Source organism: Dipodomys merriami, unplaced genomic scaffold (genome assembly GCF_024711535.1).
Source record: "Dipodomys merriami isolate MVZ:Mamm:240054 unplaced genomic scaffold, mDipMer1.0.p SCAF_33, whole genome shotgun sequence".
NCBI lineage: Eukaryota > Metazoa > Chordata > Mammalia > Rodentia > Heteromyidae > Dipodomys > Dipodomys merriami.
The window spans coordinates 9,429,864-9,451,883 of NW_027204826.1; the positions used below are offsets into that span (position 1 = coordinate 9,429,864).

Below are 22,020 nucleotides of genomic sequence, written 5' to 3' on the forward strand. Positions count from 1 at the left end.
TGGATATGCTTATGAACAATACTTTTTTTTTCTGGCAAGGCAACATTTACTTCTGCAGAAGGGTGCACCATCAGCCCAAAATCTGGCAGACAAGAACAGGCAGGCTGCCCCTCTATTTATACCTAACACAGCAGGCCCCGCCCCTTCGCTCAGACTGGTTGAACTCAGGTTCAACTGCTTGGGATTGGCTAGTTCGAATAGGCTAAAGCGTATTTACATAAGGTGACTTTGAAATAAGATGAGCAGTACACAAGTAATCTCAAAATATACCCACACTTTCTGCTATTTCTTAAACAGTCTGAGGCATGTCTTAATTCCATCTTGAAAAGAAACCAGTTCGAGACAAAAACCTTACACTTCAGAAACCCTGCCTGTGCCAAGGCAGTTGCTTATAAACAACATCATTGTATATATTCCAATATTCTTCCTTGTGTGTGACGGTAGTGGGGCTTGAACTCAGAGCCTCAAGCTACTGCTTCAATTTTACTCAAGGCTAGTGCTCTGCCACTCAAGCCATACCTTCCACTTCTTATTTATTCCAACCTTAGTTGATTTATGGTTTTCATGTCTGCCTCTAGACTAGAGTAGAAAGTCAGGTTTAGGATTTTCACTTTCCTTTTGTTCCGCATATTTAGTTAACACATGTTATATTCCAATTTGTTGTAAATAAAATAAAAACTATGCGCTCTGCCTTCCAGGGAAGGCCTCACAGAGAAGGAGGAGGTAAACTGAGGACAGCAGCGCTGCTCAAGGTATTCCCTCACCTGACAGTGACAGCAGGAAGATATGAAAAGAGCCGGACCTATCAGGCTATTTTCCCCTTGTATCTTTACCCAGATAAAAAGCTGAATAAAATGACAGAATCAATAGAAGTATAAAGCTGATTAGTGAGTTGTTTGGATCCTTTTAAGCCTTTGTTGAGGGCACACTGGTCTGATTCAGACACGTATTTTATGTAACAGCTACATTTCTGAGCCTAGAGAATAAAAACATAAATCTTCCAAAACAAGGGAGCCTTCCCCGCCCTCCAGCACTAGACGTTGCGAATGGTGCAGGGCATCTCTGCTGCAGATTCCAAGAATGAGGTAATGCCTCTGACACCAGACTCCTTGGAAGGTGTGCACTCCAGAGCTGGAATATGTTACATGATTACAAGGTCATGGTTCTTATTAGTCAGAACAGATGTTGCCATGTTTCATGCCCCTATGAAGTTCACTTCGAGTCAAGTCTTTTTCTGCAGAATTCATAATTGCTATTCCTTGTGGATCCTTTAAGAATTGTCTTATCTTTATGTGAGTTCAAGGCAGGAGGTGACACAGCAAGAGCAATCTTTTAACTCTTTGTGATGAGCCCGGGGCTTTGATGACAGGTATACACCTGCTCTCTTTTTAAGAGCCCTGGAAGAATTTGATTTGACATTGGTAAGTCAAGCATTTCAGCACTCACAAGAGAAGACCTCAGTTGATCCTGTTACCCCCAAATAATCATATTTTCAGAGAAGTATTTGTTCCATCTTTCCATACTGAGAGAAAATCATGAAAGGTGAAGCAGGACCAAGTAAGGAAATGTTTTCCTTCCAACCATGCGTCTATGCACATAATGTATTTCAAAGCATGGGGCATTTTAGCCTGAGAAGTTTTGATAGCACACTGTTGCGTTGTAAAAGGACAACATTGATGGAGCAGTGGTGACCTTTGGATCAAAGCAGGTCTGCATGTAAATCCTAACTCCACCACTGGAATCTCTGAGCTTCTGTAAAGTTGAGCAAAGCTACTCACCCTGTGGACTTGTCATCCATATGAGGGGTGACCTTACCCAGAAAGCACATAGGACAGCGGTGTTATTTAAGAATGTTCTGTGATTACTAGAATTTTATTTTTCTCACTTAGATAAAGAAAAGATTTTGGCCTGTGGGGAACTTTTGAATAGTTAATTATTTTAACTCGGTTTTATTGAAAATGAATAAATCTCTAGGAAATACAATCTTATGAAATTGACTCCTATGCCAGGCGCCAGTGGCTCACTCCTGTAATCTTAATGATTCAGGAGACTGAGATCTGAGGATCTCAATTTGAAGCCAGCCCCAGGAAGGAAAGTTTTTGAGACTCCTATCTCCAGTTAACAATCAAAAGCTGGAAATGAAGCTGTGGCTCAAGTGGTAGAATGCTGACCTTGAGCAAGAAAGCTTGAGGAGCAGCACCTAAGCCATGAATTCAAATTCAAGGACTGGCTTTTTTTTTTTTAATTGACCTCTATAGAGATAGAAACTTACTGTTTCTGTAAAAGAGTGATTCCCATGGGATAAAAAGTTAAAGTTGTAGGAGAGCTCCACCTACAAAGGAAACAGAAAAAACCAGTTGCTTTTCTAGGAAATCCACCAATCATCCAAGTACCAAATGCCCCCAGTACTACTCATGTAATTGCTGAATGCTGAACAGGAAAAGAAAACTTTGAGCTTTCTTATTTAGGGGTATAATGCTAACTGTAAAACCTGACAACAGTTGCACATAAACTCATAGATTCATCTAATGCATGATGTCTGTAGGAATCCTTCCCGACCATCCCAGGGGACCACGCAGAGGCAGGCAGGCACAGGAGAAAGATTATTATAAGGTTTATTAGAGGGGCCATATCTCCCCCAGAGAGGGAGTTCATGGCATCTGTCCCTATCCCGGTGGCAAGTAGATCTGGGGAAGGGGGGAGCAAGTGGGGTAAATGTGTTCACAGGTGGATCTGGGCAGAGAGAGGGAGTGGCCAGCTGTATGGCGTGATCTCTAGGGCGGGGAGGAGCTCAGGTATGAGTGGAGCTGAGGACCAAAGGTGGGGATAAAACTAACAATGTCAACATAAAGCATCTTAAAATTTAACAAGCTTGGGCTGGGAAGGTGGCTCAGTGGTAGAGCGCTTGCCTTGCATGCATGAGGCCCTGGGTTCGATTCCCCAGCACCACATAAGCAAAAAGAAAAAAGCCGGAAGTGGTGCTGTGGCTCAAGTGGTAGAGCGCTAGCCTTGAGCTGAAGAGCTGAGAGACAGCACCCAGGCCCAGAGTTCAGGCCCCACGACTGGACCAAAAAAAAAAAAAATTTAACAAGCTGAATTTAACACTTACATAAAGAGATATCAATCACAGAAAGATTTTTTTATCAATTCCTAATTTATTCTAGAGGAACGATTGTTATCCTGACTATATAATGAGCTAATACTTGTAGGGAAAAAAAGTCCGAAACAGTATTTGAATGAGGGAATTCACTAGAGAACCATATAGTTTGTAAAACTTCAAATGGTAAAGGTTCTTAGGCATTGTTGAAATGCTCAATTTCACATATAATAAGAGAAATGCAGATTAAAAATACAGTGAGAAAATATTTCTCACCTGTGAATTGCTCAAAACCCAAAAGCTCAGGCAAGCAGCTAAGGCTCACATTTGCAATTCTAGCTACTTAGGAGGCTGAAATCTTCAGATTTCAGCAAAGCTAGACCTATAGTCTGGATTTTTATTGGTTAATTGGAGAAAGTCTCACAGATCTGTCTGCCCAGGTTGGCTTCAAACCACAATCCTCTTGGTCTTGGCCTCTTGAGAACCTAGGATTACAGACATGAGCCACCAGTGCCTGGCCCAAAGTTTTGGGGTTTTTTTTTAATACATTAGTTTATTTATTTCTCCATAGTGGGATATACTTAAGACCAAAGAAATAGATACTATAAATAAGCAGCAAACTTGAAACTTTGTAGTAATCATCATATTGGTATTTGTGGTTTATTATTGTGTATATCATAGGAGTAATTGTATAATATTCTGTCATCCCTGGTATTCTTTCAAATAAGGATTAGGAAAATCCATGTATAAAACAATTAGTGAAACTGAAAAAACCCTGAAGTCTTCCATTTGATTTGAAGAAATACAAGAGGTATTTTGTCTTGAAACAAGCATATTGTATGGTTCCATCCACTAGGAGATCCTACAAACAGTGACTAATCTGGTATTATTGGGCACACGAAGCTCCCAGACTGTAGTCTTAAAAAATAATAATAACAACATGTTCATTAAAAAGAAGACTCAGGGTTCCTTGAAGAAATGTCAGATCCTAGATCTGACATAATGGAGAAGGAGTCTGAACCATCTTGTCACCCCTTGATGGCCATACTGAGGTCAAGGCGACTTGGCCCAGGATGCTGGAGTCACCTAGAAGAGGCTCTCATTGGATAAAAAGAGACAAATTGAACTACCAGTAACGATGACAACTACTTATGTACTGGGTGGATGGAAATGTGTCAAACATGTTCAAATCCATGAGTACAAAATGATTTTCTTTGCAGTGCCTGCTTGGGATAAAAACCAGTGCCTTACATATACTAGGAAGCAATTTACCACTGGAAACAACTTGGCGTGTGTGTGTGTGTGTGTGCGCGCGCATGCGCACACACACGTGCGCACAAGCACGCACATGCATGTGCTGGTAGTGGGGCTTGAACTCAGAACCTGGATACTGTCCCTTAGCTTTTACACTCAAGAATGGCACTCTGCCACTTTAGCCACAGTTCCACTTCTTGCTTATTGTTGGTTAACTGGAGATAAAAGTCCCATAGACTTCCCTGCCTGGGTTGGCTTTGAACCTTGATCCTCAGATTTCAGCCTCCTGAGTAGCTAGGATTACAAGTGTGAGTACCGAGTACCAGCACTCAGTGAAAAGGATATTTTTTAAAGAAAGAAAACAAGTTGACAATCATTGGAGAAACCTAGCATGCCAATTCATCCAATAAAATGAGGTGAAAAGTGTAAACAAAGCATTTATCTTGCCTTTTCTACTTGAAATCTGTCACTGGATGACCAAATGGAGATGAGTGCAAGTTTTTTTCCTATATAAGAATTCCAGCTGATAAATGGAGAAGGAAGGAAACAATTCGGCTATCAGTCTGTGCTGCTCATAATGAACTGCTGGTTGTTCTAGGTAATGGTCATGAGTGGCTGCTTCTATCACAAGCGGAGATAGTTAAACATTCGGTACCACTTGATAGAAAAGATAGTACCAAAATGAGCCCAAAACTGAGCCTGCATCTCATCAAGTGCAAATTTACAGGAGGTACAAAGGCCACAGGACACAATAGGAGCCATCAATAAACTCAAGACTCTGGAAAACAGTGTAAGAAAAAAAATGTGTTCCGTGGACACTTGAAAAGGGAAGATCTAGGGTCCCTGCAGAGAATTCAGCAATGGCTGGTGCTTACTGTGTATGTAGTCTGGACCCATACACTTTAACACCCAATACCTAAAATTTCATCCCTGTGATACTATTATTATTCCATGTCTATGGCTTGAGAAACAGGCACAGAGAGGCAAAGTAGCCTGCCTAAGGCATACAGACAGTAAATAGCAAAGACACTTCAGCCCCAGGATTGATTCCAGAGCCATCCCCAGTCCCCACACAGTGCTGCTGCTTCCTCACAAAGTCACAGGGAGACAACTTGACACCCCACTCCCCCAGGTTGGATGCCAAGTCTCAGAGATAATCTGTCAAAATGCCAGGATCAATAGGTAGGCAAAGAAACAGAAGCTAGACATGGAAACAGACTCGAGCCACTAAAACCAACAAGGCACAATAGTACACTTTGGCCATGGAGCAGCAGGGTGAGGGCCTGAGGAGATCAGGATCCAGTGTCCCCATTCATTCAGCTTCTCCTCTATCATCTTGGGGGTACAAAAGTGAGGTGTTGGCTGTGGTAGTGGTAGCAGTGTTAGACTAAAGAGCAACGTGTTGAGGCAGATTTGCACAGTAGCTTCTAGCCACACACATTCATTTTAAGCACATCCCTTCTTTCATCTGCATGTACCTTGCACTAGGGACAGATAGAGAATAGATGTGAGTACAAGTCTTCAATCTTTTGTTGGTAGATACCCATCAGGGTCACCAAACAGATAAGATCTCATGAGTCCCAGCAACCAGATGAACCTAGTGGTTGGATGGTGGCATATACACAGAATGGAATATCACTCAGACTTGAAGAGCAAGAGAATTCTGAGCCTGGCTGTAACAATGGGATGAACCTTGAAGACATGATACTAAATGCAATGAGCCAGACACAAAAGGAAAACGCTGTGTGATTCCATTATATGAGGTACCTAGAGTCATCAACTTCAGAGACAAAATAAAAGTTGCCAGGGACTGGAGAAGGGAGGATTTAATAAAATGTTTTCAATTCAGAAAGATGAAACCCTTCTGGAGAGAGATGGCGGTGATGACTGCACAACAGTGGGAAAGCACTCGAAATCTCGCTGAACTGTGAGCTTTACAATCGTTAAATGGTAGATTTCACATTATATACATTTTACCACGGTAACTGAGATTGAATGCACTGATGTGATGATTACTCGTAACGTTTCTGACAGCTCGATAATGTGACACTGTACACTCATTGAAATGCAGTTGCTCAGTGAAATGTGGGAGGTGAAGGCCAGCTGGCCAGCGAGTACCTGGAGCACCCTGGGAGGCAGAGGGCCTGCGTCGAGCAGTTGGCCCCGCCCCAGATGTAGACTCCTGTATCAGGGAAACAAAGCACATTCTCCATGTGACACCCAAGCCTGGTCTCTAAGATAAGGAGAATAACAAGACCTTGTTCTCTGGTTTCTCCCCCAGGTGGCAGTGACCAAAGAAGACACTCTCTGGGCCGAAGTTCTAGTGAATGGAGGGAAGGAAGAAGGCAATTTCCTAATTGGTACCCTATACATCAGGTCAAATCATGTTCTTACTTTTTAACTCTACCAACCAGATGGTAGCCGTGTGCAAGACGGTGTAATGGCAATGGATAGCCCAAGACTCCAGCCTTCCTTGCCCAAAGGCATAGCTCCTCTGGTCTTTGCCGTGACGTGAGCCTCTTTTATTTGTTGTCTTCTGACAGAGGCACAGGTTGACCTGAGAGGTTGAACCAACCTGGCACAGCTGGTCATAGGTAAATCTGGGTTCAAATTAGACTAACATGCTCATTCTAAAGCTCCAGCAAGTGCCACAGAGCCCATCCACTGAGCACAGACCAGCTGTAGCGATCACCTAAGAAGAAACAAAGGCCATTCACCACTGGAGGAAATTTAAACTCACTCACGGGGTGAAAAATTAATGACATACCCACTAGCATAAAGGTTTCCCTCTTAGAGTCAACAGGCTTTTTCTATAAAGACCCAAATAGTAAGTAAATACGTTCAGGGGTGGGGGGTTTTTTTGGAGATTTTTACTACCAAAGCAAACCATGTATAAAGCTACCATAGTCATTATGTAAAGACATGATTGTGTTCCAATAAAACTTCATTTACAAAAACAAGTAGAGGACTACATTTGGCCTACTATGGGCCATAGGGGTGATGACCTCTCATCTGCACACTGTGGGGTACATTTGTACTTTATCAGCCATGACTGAAACCAATGGTGGTCCCCCAGACTGCTTTACTGATAAGAGCCACCCTTTTATTGCTGGTAAAGGCTGCTTTTCCCTAGCAATTGGCTCTTGCAGACAGCCCGCAGTCCAGCTCCTGGATGCCAGTGTAGTCCTCTGATTGTAATCGTTCTTAGGAAACCTGACTTCTCGTGAATTTTGTTGGGCTATTACCCTGAGTATGATAACTCTCAGGGAGACAGCAGATTAATTTTAGAAGTCATCTTCAGCAAATTTTCTGACCCCAGAGTCTCTCCTAATAGCCAAGGGAGGGCTTAGGGATGTAGGGAAATGCACATAATGGGGAGGTTAACGTAGTTACATGTCACTATAACTCAGAGGAGAATTAGAAATCTCATTTTGCTAAATTTACCCTCTCTATATGTTTGATTGTTTCAAACAATCCAGTCTTTATTTTCTTTCCTATTGGTGGTTGTTAGAATTGACAGGTGACATGGAAGACTTTGGCATTAGTAATATTCCCTTGCCTTTGGTCCATCGGGGCCGCTATTATAAAATACCACAAACCAAGAGGCTTAAACACAACAGGAAGTTATTTCTCCTAGTCCTAGAGGCTTACAGTCCCAGATCAAGGCATCAGCATGTTTGTTATATGCCACTTCCTGGCTAACAGATGGCACCTTCTTGCTGTCCTCACATGGCAGAAGGAGCAAGGATCGCTCTTTTGAGGGCACGAATCCCATCATGAGTCCTCCACCCTCACAACCTGGTCACCTCCCACAGGCCCCGCCTCCTGACATCACCTGGAGGTTAGGTCCCAGCATATAAAGTGGAGGGTGGAGAAGACACACAGACATACAGACCCTAGCACCCCGAGTTGGCTGCCATGTACAGAGGAATGATACTTTAGTTGGATATTTATGATGGAATATCTTCCATGAGGAATGCGGCAGCCATCCTCCCAAAGCAATTCAAAAGCTGCTCAAAAGTTGGTGGCGGTGGCTTGCTGCCCATGTGTGGCTGCTCTCAGGTCCATGCTCTCCATAATGAGATGCCCTCTCTTGTCTCTTGCAGATGGATGGTTTCTAGCCTGCTTCCAAACCCCACCTCGGCCGAGTGCTGGGCAGCACTTCTACATGATCCTATGACGCTTGATATGGACGCAGTCCTGTCAGACTTTGTTCGGTCCACGGGAGCAGAACCTGGTCTGGCTAGAGATCTGCTGGAAGGTAATGGAGCTCCTCATCTCCTCCCCATCTCCCACTCAGGCCTGACCTCCCTCTCACCCAGGGCAAAGGAGTTCCATGACCTGACGGTCATATCAACTGCACAGTATTTGGCCATGTCCAAAATGGAAGAAAATGTTCATGAGAAATGAAATGATTTAGTGATTCTGGTCTGTGTGATCTATTGATCACTGCGCTCTCTGCAGTAAATAAAAGTGCATAAAGCACAGACCAGTTAACTCTTAAAGATATTTAGTCAAAAATGTATCGTTAATCATGTTGAAAGAAAATACATTGGGTGGATTAGAAACTATAAGAACATTCTGGAAAGTACTTTAATTGGATATCTCAATTTTATGACTCTTAGCTGAGACAAAAAAAATGTCTTAGGCTAAAGTTATGGTGGGGAAAAAATAACCTCATAGTCCATAAGATAGTTGGAAATAATTCATCAGCAAGAAATCGAAATGGGAACTAGAGGTGTGGCTCCAGTGGTAGAGTGCTAGACTTGTTCAAAAAGAGCTAAGCAAGAATATGAGGCCCTGAGTTCAAACCCCTGTACCAACACAAAAAGAAATCAAAGCGCATTTCAGTCTTTTCAAGTAAAAGCACCATTTGATGTGTGAACAAAAAATGCACATCATGTTTACTCAGATATTTACTCAGCCATGATCAAAACAGACTAGATATTAAAGGTCAGATTCGGTCTCTAAGTTGGATTTACTTAGTACAGCTTTGATTCTTTTTTTTCCTTTTTTTCGGGGGGAGGAGAGGGGGGGAGGGAATGATGGTGTTGATAGACAGAAAACTTGGAAGAGCCCAGTATCACTTAGGACCACGGAGTGAAAGGAAGAATCTTTTTCTTAATATTTTCTGCTTGAGATGTTTAAGTTACAATTTTCAAAACTAGTGAAACACAATCACTTAAGGAAGAATTACTCCAGATGCATGTAGATGAGGATAGCTTTTCAATCTGATGGAAAGCTAAGATGATGAGGAAATCCCATAGTTCCAAACCAACTTGGAGTTGAGAATAAAATGAGCTGAGGGAATATCTGTGATATATGTGAATCTCACCTCCCACTCATATTATGCAATGGCCTCTACCAGGCTCCACGGCTGCTGTGGGCCAGATAAGTGAGCCTCTGATGGACCCATGGGTTAGGAAGGAGGCTGGACCTCCCTATGTCCTGTGAGATGTAAGGAAACTTTCTCCCCTTACCCTTTACCTTTGTCCTCCATACCAACTCTGGCACCTACACACACACACACACACACACACACACACACACACACACACACACACACACACACACACACACACACACACACACACACACACACAGAGTGATTGTGAATATTAGAAGTTGTGATAAATACTGGTACTTGACTATTTACTGATTCTGCACCTTGTAATTTATACTTATGGAGCAGAGAAATTTTAAGAAAAGGAAATCTGTCCTGAGTGGTAGCTTATTCATGGCAGCACATTCATGGTGTCTGGCTTCCACAGGGTGGTTATCTTCCTACCTTTCAGCCTCTTCTTTTTTTAAATATATTTTTTATTGTAAAGATACTGTACAGAGGGGTTACAATTACATGAGTAAGGTAATGAGTACATTTCCTATCGAGTATTGTTACCTCCTCCTTTGGTTTTCCCCTACCATCTCTTCCTTCCCCAACTCCTCCCTCCCCACCAAGTTGTAAGGTTCATTTTCAACATAGTTGTACGTCTCATTGTTACAATGGATCAACCTGTATCCCTATGTAAGCATTTTGTTTTTTCCCTTCCCCTCCCCAAATTAGAAAAATGTATATACAAGATGCAGGACAACAGAATCAAATACAGTGAAAACAGGGGTTATACTGTGGGAGAGGAACATACCAAAGAAAAAAAAATCACATAGTACATTATAAGTATGTTAAAAACAATAGCAAACAAGAAAAAACCACTTGTGTCCCTGTCTCGGGGTTCATCTCGCTTAACATCATCTTATATGGTCAAATATACATAGCTTTTGACGTTTTTTGCTTGTCCTAGACATATACTAGTTATTGAAAATAAGGGAAACCATGGGACCTATGTTTCTTTGGGCCTGGCTTACTTCACTTAATATAATTTTTTCCAGGTCTTTCCATTTCCTAATAAATGGGGTGATATCTTTCTTTCTGATAGAGGCATAGAATTCCATTTTGTATATATGCCACATTTTCTTGATCCTTTCATCTACTGAGGGGCATCTGGGTGGGTTCCATATCTTAGCTATGGTAAATAATGCTGCGATAAACATAGTAGCTTTAGTATAGCCTTGTTTGTGGTCATTTGGGTAAATGCCCAAAAGTGGGATTGCTAGGTCATAGGGGAGCTTTATGTGGAGTCTTTTGAGGAACCTCCATACTGCTTTCCAAAGTGGTTGAACAAGTTTACATTCCCACCAACAATGCAGTAGGGTTCCCTTTTGGCCACATCCCCTCCAGCATCTGTTATTATTAGATTTCTTGATTATAGCCATTCTAACTGGGGTAAGGTGGAATCTCAATGTTGATTTGCATTTCTTTTATGTCTAGAGAGGTTGAGCATTTCTTCGTGTGTCTATTGGTCTTTCTTATTTCCTCTTCAGAGAAGTTTCTTTTTAAGTCTTTAGCCCACTTATTTATCAGGCAGTTCATTTGAGGAGTTGTTGGGGGATTTAATTTTTTGAGTTCTAAATATATTTTAGATATGAGACCTTTGTCCGTTGTATGGCTAGTGAAGATCTTCTCCCAGTTCATGGGCTTTCTATTATCTTGCTAGCTATGTCCTTTGCCTTGCAGAAGCTCTGCAGTTTTATGCAATCCCATTTGTCCAACCTTTCTTTGATTTGTTGTGTTTCTGGGTCTCTATTAAGAAAATTTCGGCCGGTGCCAAGGAGCCCTAGGGCTTCTCCTATTCCGTGCTGTAATGTTTTCAGAGTGTCTGCTTTGACTTCGAGGTCTTTGATCCATTTGGAGTTGTTTCTGGTGCAGAGTGATATATAAGGATCTAGCTTTAGTTTTCTACAGGTGATTAACCAATTTTGCCAGCACCATTTACTGAAGAGGCTGTCTTTCTTCCATTCTATTTTTAGCTCTCTCATCAAAGATTAGATGGCTATCGGTCTGTGGGTTCATATCTGGGTCTTCAGTTCTATTCCATTGGTCCTCAGGTCTGTTCTTGTGCCAGTACCAAACTGTTTTAATTACTATGGCTTCGTAGTAGAGATTGGAATTTGGTATTGATAATCCTCCAGCACTGTTCTTTCTGTTAAGGATCGTTTTTGCTATTCGGGGTCTTTTTATTGTTCCATATGAATTTTTGGGTTGCTTCTTCTATTTCATTGAAGGATGAGGTTGGAATATTGATAGGTATTGCATTGAATTTGTAGATAGCCTTTGGAAGTATTGCCATTTTCACGATGTTGATCCTCCCAATCCAGGAGCGTGGCAGGTTTTTCCACTAAGTTGGAGCAGAGAAATTTTAAGAAAAGGAAATCTCCTGTCCTGAGTGGCAGCTACCTTTATGGCGGTTCATTCATGGCAGCTCATTCATAGTAGCCCATTCATGATGGCTGGCTTTAACAGTATGGTTATCTTCCTACCTTTAAGCTTCTTCTTTAAATATTTTTTTCTGCTCCACACTTTCTTCCACTCCTCTTTGAACTATTCACTTCCTCCCCCAATCTTTTTTTCACATCTTGTTCAAATTAGATCATTTCCACCAATCTATCCACAAATGTACCAGCTCTTTCTTCCGCCATCCCCATTCTGTTATTCAGCCCTCTAGGGAGTATTTCATTTTCCTTTGTGTTTATTTGGTTTTTGGAGAAAAAAAAAATCTAACTTTTCTACTTGGTTCTTCTTCTGATCTTCTGTTTCTTTCCTGAAACTTTTGAGAGTGTTTCATACTAATGCAGTTACTAAGATTTCTCTGGTTATGTGTTTTGTGGGCATTTTTAAGTTTGGGAGATCGAGTAAACTTAAATTGCATACAAGATATTTTGAAAGTTATGATTTGAGGTTCTCTTTGTTGTTTGGCTCTTACAGTGAACCTCATTAACTTTGTTTTATAAAAGTATCTTGGAATTTAGACATAAACATAGCTCCTATATCAAGGCTGAGAAGCTGTTTGACTCTGTCTCCCTGGAGAGCCTCCTAGCGGCCACTCTGTGAATTTACAGTGGCCTGTGGCCCATTTACACATTGCTTTTTCAGCATCATATTCCAACCGGTGCAGCTCAGAGTTCATGAACAGCTTTAAAGAGTTCGCTTTCTCAGACTCCAGCACCTGCAGAATCTCTTACCACCAACTCCACATTTCCAGTTCCATCCCAGGGGCTTATTTTCCTACTTCACTTGTCTACAGCTGGTGAGAGCTGGGCAGTCCAGAGCCAGGGAGAAACGAGATGAAGGAATTATTCTGCCCTCTAGCGACCACAGATCGTGTGGTCGGAGAGGAAAGTTCCCCCAGCCAGAGACATCCCCACAATTGCTGACACAGAATTTCTTGCGGCCAGGACCCAGAGTATTGGGGTGAGGGAGGGGTGGTGGGGTAGAAAGATTCAGACAAAAAGAAAAGGATAGGAATGAGGGATTTCCACACACTTCCTGAGCAAGAGAGATCTCTTTGCTGCTTCCTGGGAGTTGCTGGAGGACTCCTTCGGCAATAAATACCCACTTGTGGGTCTGAGGCTGAACTGATTCACATGGGGACATGAGGACAGGGGACAAAGTCCCCACTAGGTCTGTGTGGCATTGATAGTGACCTCCTTCCTTCATCTGCATTGTTTACATTTATTTGTAAACTGATGGACAAAAACTGTTTCCAAGTATACATAGGTACAGATGTATGTGTTTATATATTCACATCACACAGTGCTTATCCCTAGATAATTAACCTACCATTCCGTAGTGAGAACACTTCACATCCACTATTTTTAACTTTTTTTTTCTTTAAGAATACTGGTATCCTTGCATGAGTCAAGACCATGTGGTCCTTGTCTTTCTATGCCTGATTTGTTTCACTTCACATACAACCCTCCAGGTTCTTTCATGGTGTCACAAGTAACAGGATTTTATTTTTCAGGATTCAATAATTTTCCACTGTGCCTGTGTACCCCCCACACACACCTGCTTTTTTACCCATTTGTCAGTTGCTAGTCACTTGAACTGATTTCTTATCTTGACTGTTGTGAATACTGCTTCGATCAGCATAGGAGTGCAGATGTCTCCTCCACATACTGATTTTACTTCCTTTGGATCTGTACCCAGCAGTGGGATTACCAATCGTGGTAATTACTTTTACTCTCTTACGTGCATACTCCATATGGTCTTCCATAATTGCTGCACTCATTTACATTACAGCCAACAGCATGCAAGAGTTCCCTTTCTTCCACATCTTCACCACAATTATTGCCCTTTGATATTTTTGTGGGCTTGGGGGGGTTGTTTTGCTTTTTGCTTGTTTGGGGATTTTGTTTGTTTTTTGCATTACTGGGGTTGAAACTCAGAGCTTTATGCTTGCTAGTCAGGCACTTTTACCACTTGAACTACGCCTCCAGTTCCTTTTGCTCTGGTTATTTTTGAGATAGAGGCTTGCTTTTCTGACTGAGTAAGCCTGGACTTCCGCACTCCTATTTGTACTTCCTGCCTTAGCTGAGGTAACAGGCATTCAAAACCAGGCCCAGTTTTTCCTGTGGAGCCGGAGATCTCTCGAACTTTCTCTGCCCAAGCTGGCCCATAACTGTGATCCCCCTGATCTCAGCTACCCAAGTAGCTAGGATTATAGGCATGAGCTAGTGACTATCTTCTGACATTGTGATAATGGCCTTTATAGTAAGAGTGAGTCAATAGCTAATCTGTTGTCATGACTACAATGGGAGAGAGGTGACTTGCTCATCTCACGTGGACTGGGGCATGCCTGCTGATCCCACTGTGATTCCACGTGGAGGGTAGGTTCCTTGAGACATCAAGCTATTTGGATCAAGATTTCTATAAATGCCAATGCTTTTTAAAATGTAATGTTTTCTTAGGCAGGCCTCAGAAAAATGTGCTGGGAGGGTACAAATAATACATCTCATAATGGATAAGAGGAGGTTGTCTATAGGATTTAAAAAACTGCCTTGAGCCCGGTGCTGGTGGCTCATGCCTGCAATCCTAGCTACTCAGGCAGCTGAGAATCACAGGTCGAAGCTAGCCTGGGCAAGAAGGTCTATGAGACTCTTATTTCCAATGAGCCACCTAAAAAAACAGAAGTGGAGCTGTGGCTCAAGTAGTAAAGCACTAGTCTTGAGCAAAAGAGTTCAGGGACAGCACCCAGGCCCTGAGTTTAAGCTCTATGACTGATAAAAAAAATTGCCTTGAGGGTCAAAGCTGCATAAAAGGTACTTGTCCCTTCTCTGTACTTCAATCAGGAGACAGGTTAAGACAGCAGGATACAGGAAGTCCAACAAGAAATAAACACAGATCACCCCCAAATGGAAGGTAATCCTCCCCACCTCCCATTTCCTTCATGTCTCCATTGGCCAAAGAGGCCCTGAAATGAAACAGGTGTGTCCCAAAAACTTGTGATATCCCCTGTCTCGGTCCATTTTCTGCTGCTATAGCAGAGTGCCGAGACAGAGAGTTATAAAGAACAGAGGATTACTTTTCCTCATGGTTCTTGAACCTGGAAGGCCCATGGCATGACACCAATGCCATGAATTCATGCACCAATGTGCATGAATCCAATCCAGGGTAATTAGCATTTCTCTCTCCTCAACACGTCCTTGTGTTTGGAGCCTCTGAATTGCTCTCTTCTAGATCTAGCATGTAGGGACACTTACATGTCAGACACTAGGCTCTTTAAATGTGATACCTCAGCCAGGTGCTTTACTCCTAACTACTCTAGAAGCTGAGGCCCAGAGGATTGCAGTTTGAAGCCAGCTGGGCAGAAAAGTCTGAGAGATTCCATCTCCAAAAATAACCAGCAAAAAGCCATGCTGGAGGTATAGCTCAAATGGTAGAGCATCATCTGAGCAAACACCATGTTCTGAGTTCAAACCCTACTACCAGCATTTTATATAGATTGGCATTTATATATTATATAAATTGTTATATATTATATAATATATATACTAATTAATATAGTGTATACTATATGATACCATTGCGTAATACATTGTATAATACATAATATAATATATACTACATAGTCTAATACATAAAATACTATATATTATGTTAATATACTACATATTAATAATATATTACTATTGATATAGTATATGATATCTAGCTAAGGAGGCATTTAGAAAGTAAGCTGAGGCCAATTAATTCCCCTGAAGCAGTGATCAGAACATAGCAGAACCTACCACCATACATTAGGAACCAGCATTTGAAGTTCCTCATGTCCCTGAAATACTTTTGCAAATCCAACTCATCTAACATGTGGCCTCTTATCCATAGCCCTTCTGGACCTTCACAGCACTCCATGTACAGAACAAAATCAGAAGTTTTCACTAACCACTGGAGGAATGTGTCAGTAAACCCGCTTATGATGTGGCTAATTAGCTTATTTTCACATGAAATCATACTCTGGAAGACTGCAAAAAGTATTCAAAACAGCGACCTTATAGCTAACAACCATGTGCTAGACTCTGTCTGGCCACCAGCCATCTATTAGGAGTTAATTAGGAAGATGTTTTGAGTGGGAGCTAAGCCCACAAGTTGTTTATGAAGTGTCTGCTCCCTACCTAGGGAGAAAGCAACACATTCATTTGCAGTAACAGTGAGGTTCAGCTTTTGGTTTATTATCATTTATTCTTATTATCATTATTATTGTCATTAGGTAGTTGTACAAAGGAGTTACCATTTCACACAGCAGTTTATAAACACAATATATCTTGATCAATGTCACCCATTCAACATTCTTCTCACCCCTCGCAACCAACCCACCCTTTCCTTCAATTCTTAATTTTTAGGATATGTAGTGAATTTTTTGCCATTTAACAAAGCAATTTATGTATACAACGCATCTTGATCAGCTTTTGTAGCTCTACCAAAATATTCTTTCAGCAAACACGTGAATCACTTATATTGTAACCCATAGAAAAAAATTCCTGAGCAGTATGGCCAGGTCGCATTTAGAAAGACTATTGACAGGAAGCTAACATTTCACATGGCCCTACAATAATTATTTTTCACACTCTTCCTGTGGAATTGGCAAAACTAAGGGGAACAATGGCAACTAAGTTAGGGGGAGTGGAGTGGGGGAGGGGGTGGGGGATGGGAAGGGATGGGAAGGGGAAACAAAGGAGGAGGCTACAATGCTTGATAAGAAATGTACTCATTATCTTGCCCATGTAATTGCAACCCCTCTGTACGGTATTTTCACTATATATATATATACAGAGGAAAAAGCCAGGGGTCGTGGCACATACCTGTAGTCCCAGCTACTCAGTAGCGTGAAGCAGGAAGATCACTTGAGCCTAGGAATTCAATGCCAGCCTGGACAATATAGCAAGACTCCATCCCTTCAATTAGACATAGCAGCATGAGGAAGCTTTCCATGTATCTGACAGAGGTGGCAGAGGTGGGAAGAGCCCAGAGGATCGCTACCTGGAGACCACCATATCCATGGCTACCTCAGATGCTTTGGCTCTGCGAATCACCCTAAGGTGACACACACACAGGGTGGCCACCAGAGTGCTCACTCTTCTGATTAACATGAAAATAATCCATCTCACAGCCACAAATACCAGGTGCATGTGACTAGAGTGCTCTGTCTCTCCCTCTCCCTCTCCCATTCCCTCTCTCTCGCCCTCTTTCTTTCCCCCATCTCTCTCTCCCTCTCCTCTCTTTGTCTCTCTCCCTCTCTCCCTCTCCCACTTCTCTCTTCATCTGTCTCTCATTCTCCTTCTGTCTCTTTCTCCTTCTGTCTCTCTTTCCTCTCCCTCTCTCTTCCTCCCATTTCTCTTTTCCTTTCCCACTCCCTCTCTCTCTCCATCTCTCTCCCCCCTTCTCTCTCTTTCCTTTCCTCTCTCCACCATTTCACCAGAATGTATGGTTCCAATCTCATCCAGCTGTGATCAGAGGATGGCTGTGAAGCATGAGCAGCCTGGTGACTGAATCTCATGCAGGAGGCAGAAGACATGGGCGGTCTGATGGCCTTTGACCAGGGCTGTCACTGCCTTGTCAGAAGGTATACAAACCAAGATGAGCCTACCCATTGGGCACTTCCTACTATTTTGTCCCCAGTGAGGAGAATTCTGTTGTTACAACAGACTATTTTTTTCTTTATGCTAGTATTGGGGATAGAACCTATGGCCTCATGCATGCTAGACAGGCACTGTACCATTTGGACCATGCCTTCAGACTCTTTTTGCCTTTTATGCCTCAGTGGTTCTGGGCTGCACTCCTCCTAACTGTGCTTCTGTGTCACTAGGGATGACAGGATTGCACCACTGCACCCAACTGTGTACTTTCCCTATAACTGGGATGACAAGATGGTACCATCACATCCAGCTATTGAGTGAGATGGGGTCTCTAGAACTTCTCCGCCCAGGCCGGTCTTGAATCCCAATCCCCTGATCTTTGCCTCTAGAGTAGCTAGGGATTATAGGCTTCTGTGTGTGTGTGTGTGTGTGTGTGTGTGTGTGTGTGTGTGTGTGTGCGCGCGCGCATGCGCACGCGCGCTTATGCCAGGAATTGAACCCAGGGCCTGTGTACACTATGCACATGTTCTACCATTAAGCCACTGCATGCCAACTAGACATTTTGGTGGTGGGTGGGTGGTGATCATGGGGCTTGAACTCAGAGAATGGGTGCTGTCCCTGAGCAGTTTTTGTTCAAGGCTAATGCTCTACCACTTTGAGCCACAGCACCACCTTCAGTTTTCTGGTGGTTAACTGGAGATAAAAGCATCTCACAGAGAGAGTCTCACAGACTTTATTTCCCAGACTGGCTTTGAACCGTGATCCTCAGATCTCAGCCTCCTGAGTAGCTAGTATTACAGGTGTGAGCCACAAGTGCCCAGCTTAGACATTTTTAAATAGACTTGTTATATGTAACATTCTTGCACAACTATTTGAAGATCCAAAAAAAATTTTAATTAAAGTCTAGGCATTTTTGACAGGAAATGATCAAACCATAAATAGCCTTTCATTGATCAGACTTGATATTCTTTTTTTAGATAGATGAGTGTATTTAAATACTCTTGAAAACAAACTGAAACCCATTGGTACCATTTGTGGTGAGTTTCCTTTTGTTGTTGTGATCAATTAAGTAGCTCTTATTTCCCTCGTTTCCTTTCTGTTAAGGAAAGTTGTAACTCAAGTACCATCATTGGCCTGTTTTATTGGCTTGACTCAAAAGTCTGCTCTGTCTTGACTGCTTGAAATTAAACACTTCCTCCCTGGAAGGCCAACCACATGCACCTCGGCATCCTTCAGGGAGTCTGCCTGGGCAGAATCCTCCCCACTGACTAAGGCCATCAGATCCATTCTCTTTCAGTGGCAAACAAGCACCTTTCTCCAGGACATGAGTCCATTCCCTCTCCTGTCACCTGAGTTCCAGCCTAGAAAAAAATGACCTGCCGAGAGTAGACCCTCTCATATACACAAAACTGAATCTCATGGAAGAGGGCAGGAGCAGAAGGGCAGAGGCCCTGGCAGAAGAACCAGGTATCATAGCTCCAAACCAGAGTCATGCATAAATTATTTCAGGACAAAAAGCTGTGGAAAATGAAATCAGTTTAAAATACTCTTTAATTAAGCAGGAAAAAGGAAGCTGCTACTTATTAAGAACTCTCATTTAAGCCAAATCTTGATGTTGCAGCCGCCTAGGTGAATAGTCCAGGAAGGAAGAAGAAAAGATCCTGTCCTTGATGTGTGGACAACTATGTGTTAATAAAACTTTATTTAGAAAAAAAAGCAAAAACAGGCAGCCTGTTTATGGGCCATCATTTGCCACCAATGCTAGAGATTTTAAGAGACTGCAGAGATCTTTCACAGAGGGATACTGTGGGCATATTGTTCGCTCATTCACACAAACTATAAAAATCAATCTTGTGAGATAATTCAGGAAGACTGACCACTGAACATTACTGGGTATCTCAGGAATGTTAATTACTTTTAGATTTTTTTTTAATTGTGGCAATGGGAAGAAAAGGATGTAAACTGAAGTATCAGTGGATAACATGATCTCATGGTGGCACTGGGGAAGTAAATGACAGTTGAAGCAGATTAGCCATGAATTCATTATTAGTAAAGCTGGGCAGCTGGGCGCTGGTGGCTCTCACCTGTAATCCCATCTACTCAGGAGGCTGAGATCTGAGGATCCTGGTTCAAAGCTAGCCCAGGAAAGGAAAGTCCCTGAGACTCTTATCTCCAGTTAACCACCAGAAAACTGGAAGTGGCGCTGTGACTCAAAACGGTACAGCACTAGGCTTGAATGCAAAACCTCAGGGACAGCACCCAAGCCCTGAATTCAAGCCCCACAACTGACCCCCCCCAAAAAAAAAAAAGCTGGGCAAAGGATGTACACAGCTTCTGCATATGGAAGCAAGTAACCTTAATAAAATGTTTAATAATAATAATAATAATAATACCAGGAAGCTTCTTCCAACCAAAATGGAATGTCAGAAAGTTGACACCGCTGCCAAGAAAAAGGCAAAAGGATAGACAAGACTCTGTACATTAGCCAAAAGAGGATATCCCCAAGGGCTTGGAAACAAACCAGGTGAGTTCTACAGCTGCTCTGCCCTGTCTTCAGAGTGTTTGCAGAGTGTATGTAGAGAAGAGGGGCCCAGACAGAGGTGGTAGACAACATGGCCTGAGGACACAGACCTGAGCTTCCTGGAGCCCAGGACGCTGGAGCTCGCTGGCCAGAGCAGGGCTGCTCACACAGAGGACGTCAGCGAAGCACAGAGACTCCCTCTGCCACTCAGCAGTGTGCTGATAAGTCTCCCAGAGGAAACTATGTGTGGCTGGAGAAAAGCCCAGAAGAAGATTAGAAGGAACCAGGCCTGGTGCTGATAGAGCCAAGAAAGTGCCTGCAATTCAACCACCAAATTGGAAATGTAGACACACCTTGAAGGCTCTATCTCCCATAATGCAGAATACATAAGCCTAGCCCAAAAGCTCTCATCACAACTAGAAAATATTACAGTTCAGTCCCAAGAGGATCAAACTGTTTTCTTACATCATAACTACATTCCAGAACACAGCTCAATAATTTTTGAAGGAATATAAATAAGTCTTGTGCCAAACAATGTAAAATTCATAATGCCTAGTACCCAATTAAAAATTACCGGGAATGAGCCAGGAGCCGGTGGCTCATGCCTGTCATCCTAGCTACTCAGGAGGCTGAGATCTGAGGATAGTGGTTCAGAGCCAGCCCAGGCAAGAAAGTCTGTGATTCTTTTTTTTTTTTTTTTTGGGTCCGGTCGTGGGGCCTGAACTCTGGGCCTGGGCGCTGTCCCTCAGCTCTTCAGCTCAAGGCTAGCGTTCTACCACTTGAGCCATAGCGCCACTTCCGGCTTTTTTCATTTTGCTTATATGGTGCTGAGGAATCGAACCCAGGGCCTCAGGCATGCAAGGCAAGCGCTCTACCACTGAGCCACCTTCCCAGCCCAAGTCTGTGATTCTTTAACTCTAGTTAACCACCAAAAAAGCCAGACATGGAGCTATGGCTTAAGGGAAGACAAAAGAAGCTCAGAGTCAGTACTCGGGCCCTGACTTCAAATCCCAGGACCAGCACACACACACACACACACACACACACACACACAAACACACACACACAAACTACCAAGAAACCCAACCCATAATGAGGAGAAACTATTCTGTCAGAACCCAAGTGGAACTGTACAGGTGTTGAAACTATCAGATGAGTGTGTGAAAGTTATTGCATTTACATTCAACACACTCAAAAAATAATAATTTTTCTGCTGATAGTAGAACCTGGATTCAGGACCTGGATGCTATCTTTAGATTTTTTGCTCAAGGCTAGCACACTTATCACTTGAGCCACACTCCCACTTTTGGCTTTTTTGCTGGTTAACTGGAGATAAGAGTCTCTGAACTTTCTTACCCAGGCTGGCTATGAACCTTGATCTTCAGATCTCAGCCTCCTGAATAGCCAGGATTAAAAGCATAACCCATTGATACTCAGCTTCATTCAATTTGTTAAATGAAGGGTTTGTGGGGTTTTTTTTGAAAGCTCAAATTGAATTTCTAGAGATGAACACCCCAGCACCTCTGATTTTTAAAAAATAAACTGTAAAATTAACAGCAGATTGGATGGTACAGATGAAGAAAGATTAGGGAACCAAGCATGTCAGTGCATGCCTATACTATTCCCAGCAATCAGGAAGCTGACATTAGAATGATGCATTTGAGGGCTGGATAGTGAGACC

The 22,020-nt window shown here is 42.6% G+C and overlaps 1 protein-coding gene across 4 annotated transcripts in view; it reads left to right on the forward strand.

The window, feature by feature from the left end:
- The window catches only part of Otud7a (OTU deubiquitinase 7A), a 177,074-nt gene that overhangs the window by 107,025 nt on the left and 48,029 nt on the right, over nucleotides 1-22,020 (forward strand). For all 4 annotated transcript variants that reach the window (XM_070043096.1, XM_070043098.1, XM_070043097.1 and 1 more), the window contains 2 exons: nucleotides 6,633-6,727; nucleotides 8,458-8,612. In XM_070043096.1, coding sequence (XP_069899197.1) covers nucleotides 8,462-8,612 — 151 coding nt within the window. In that variant the 5' untranslated portion in view covers nucleotides 6,633-6,727; nucleotides 8,458-8,461. The remainder of the gene's footprint in view (nucleotides 1-6,632; nucleotides 6,728-8,457; nucleotides 8,613-22,020) is intronic.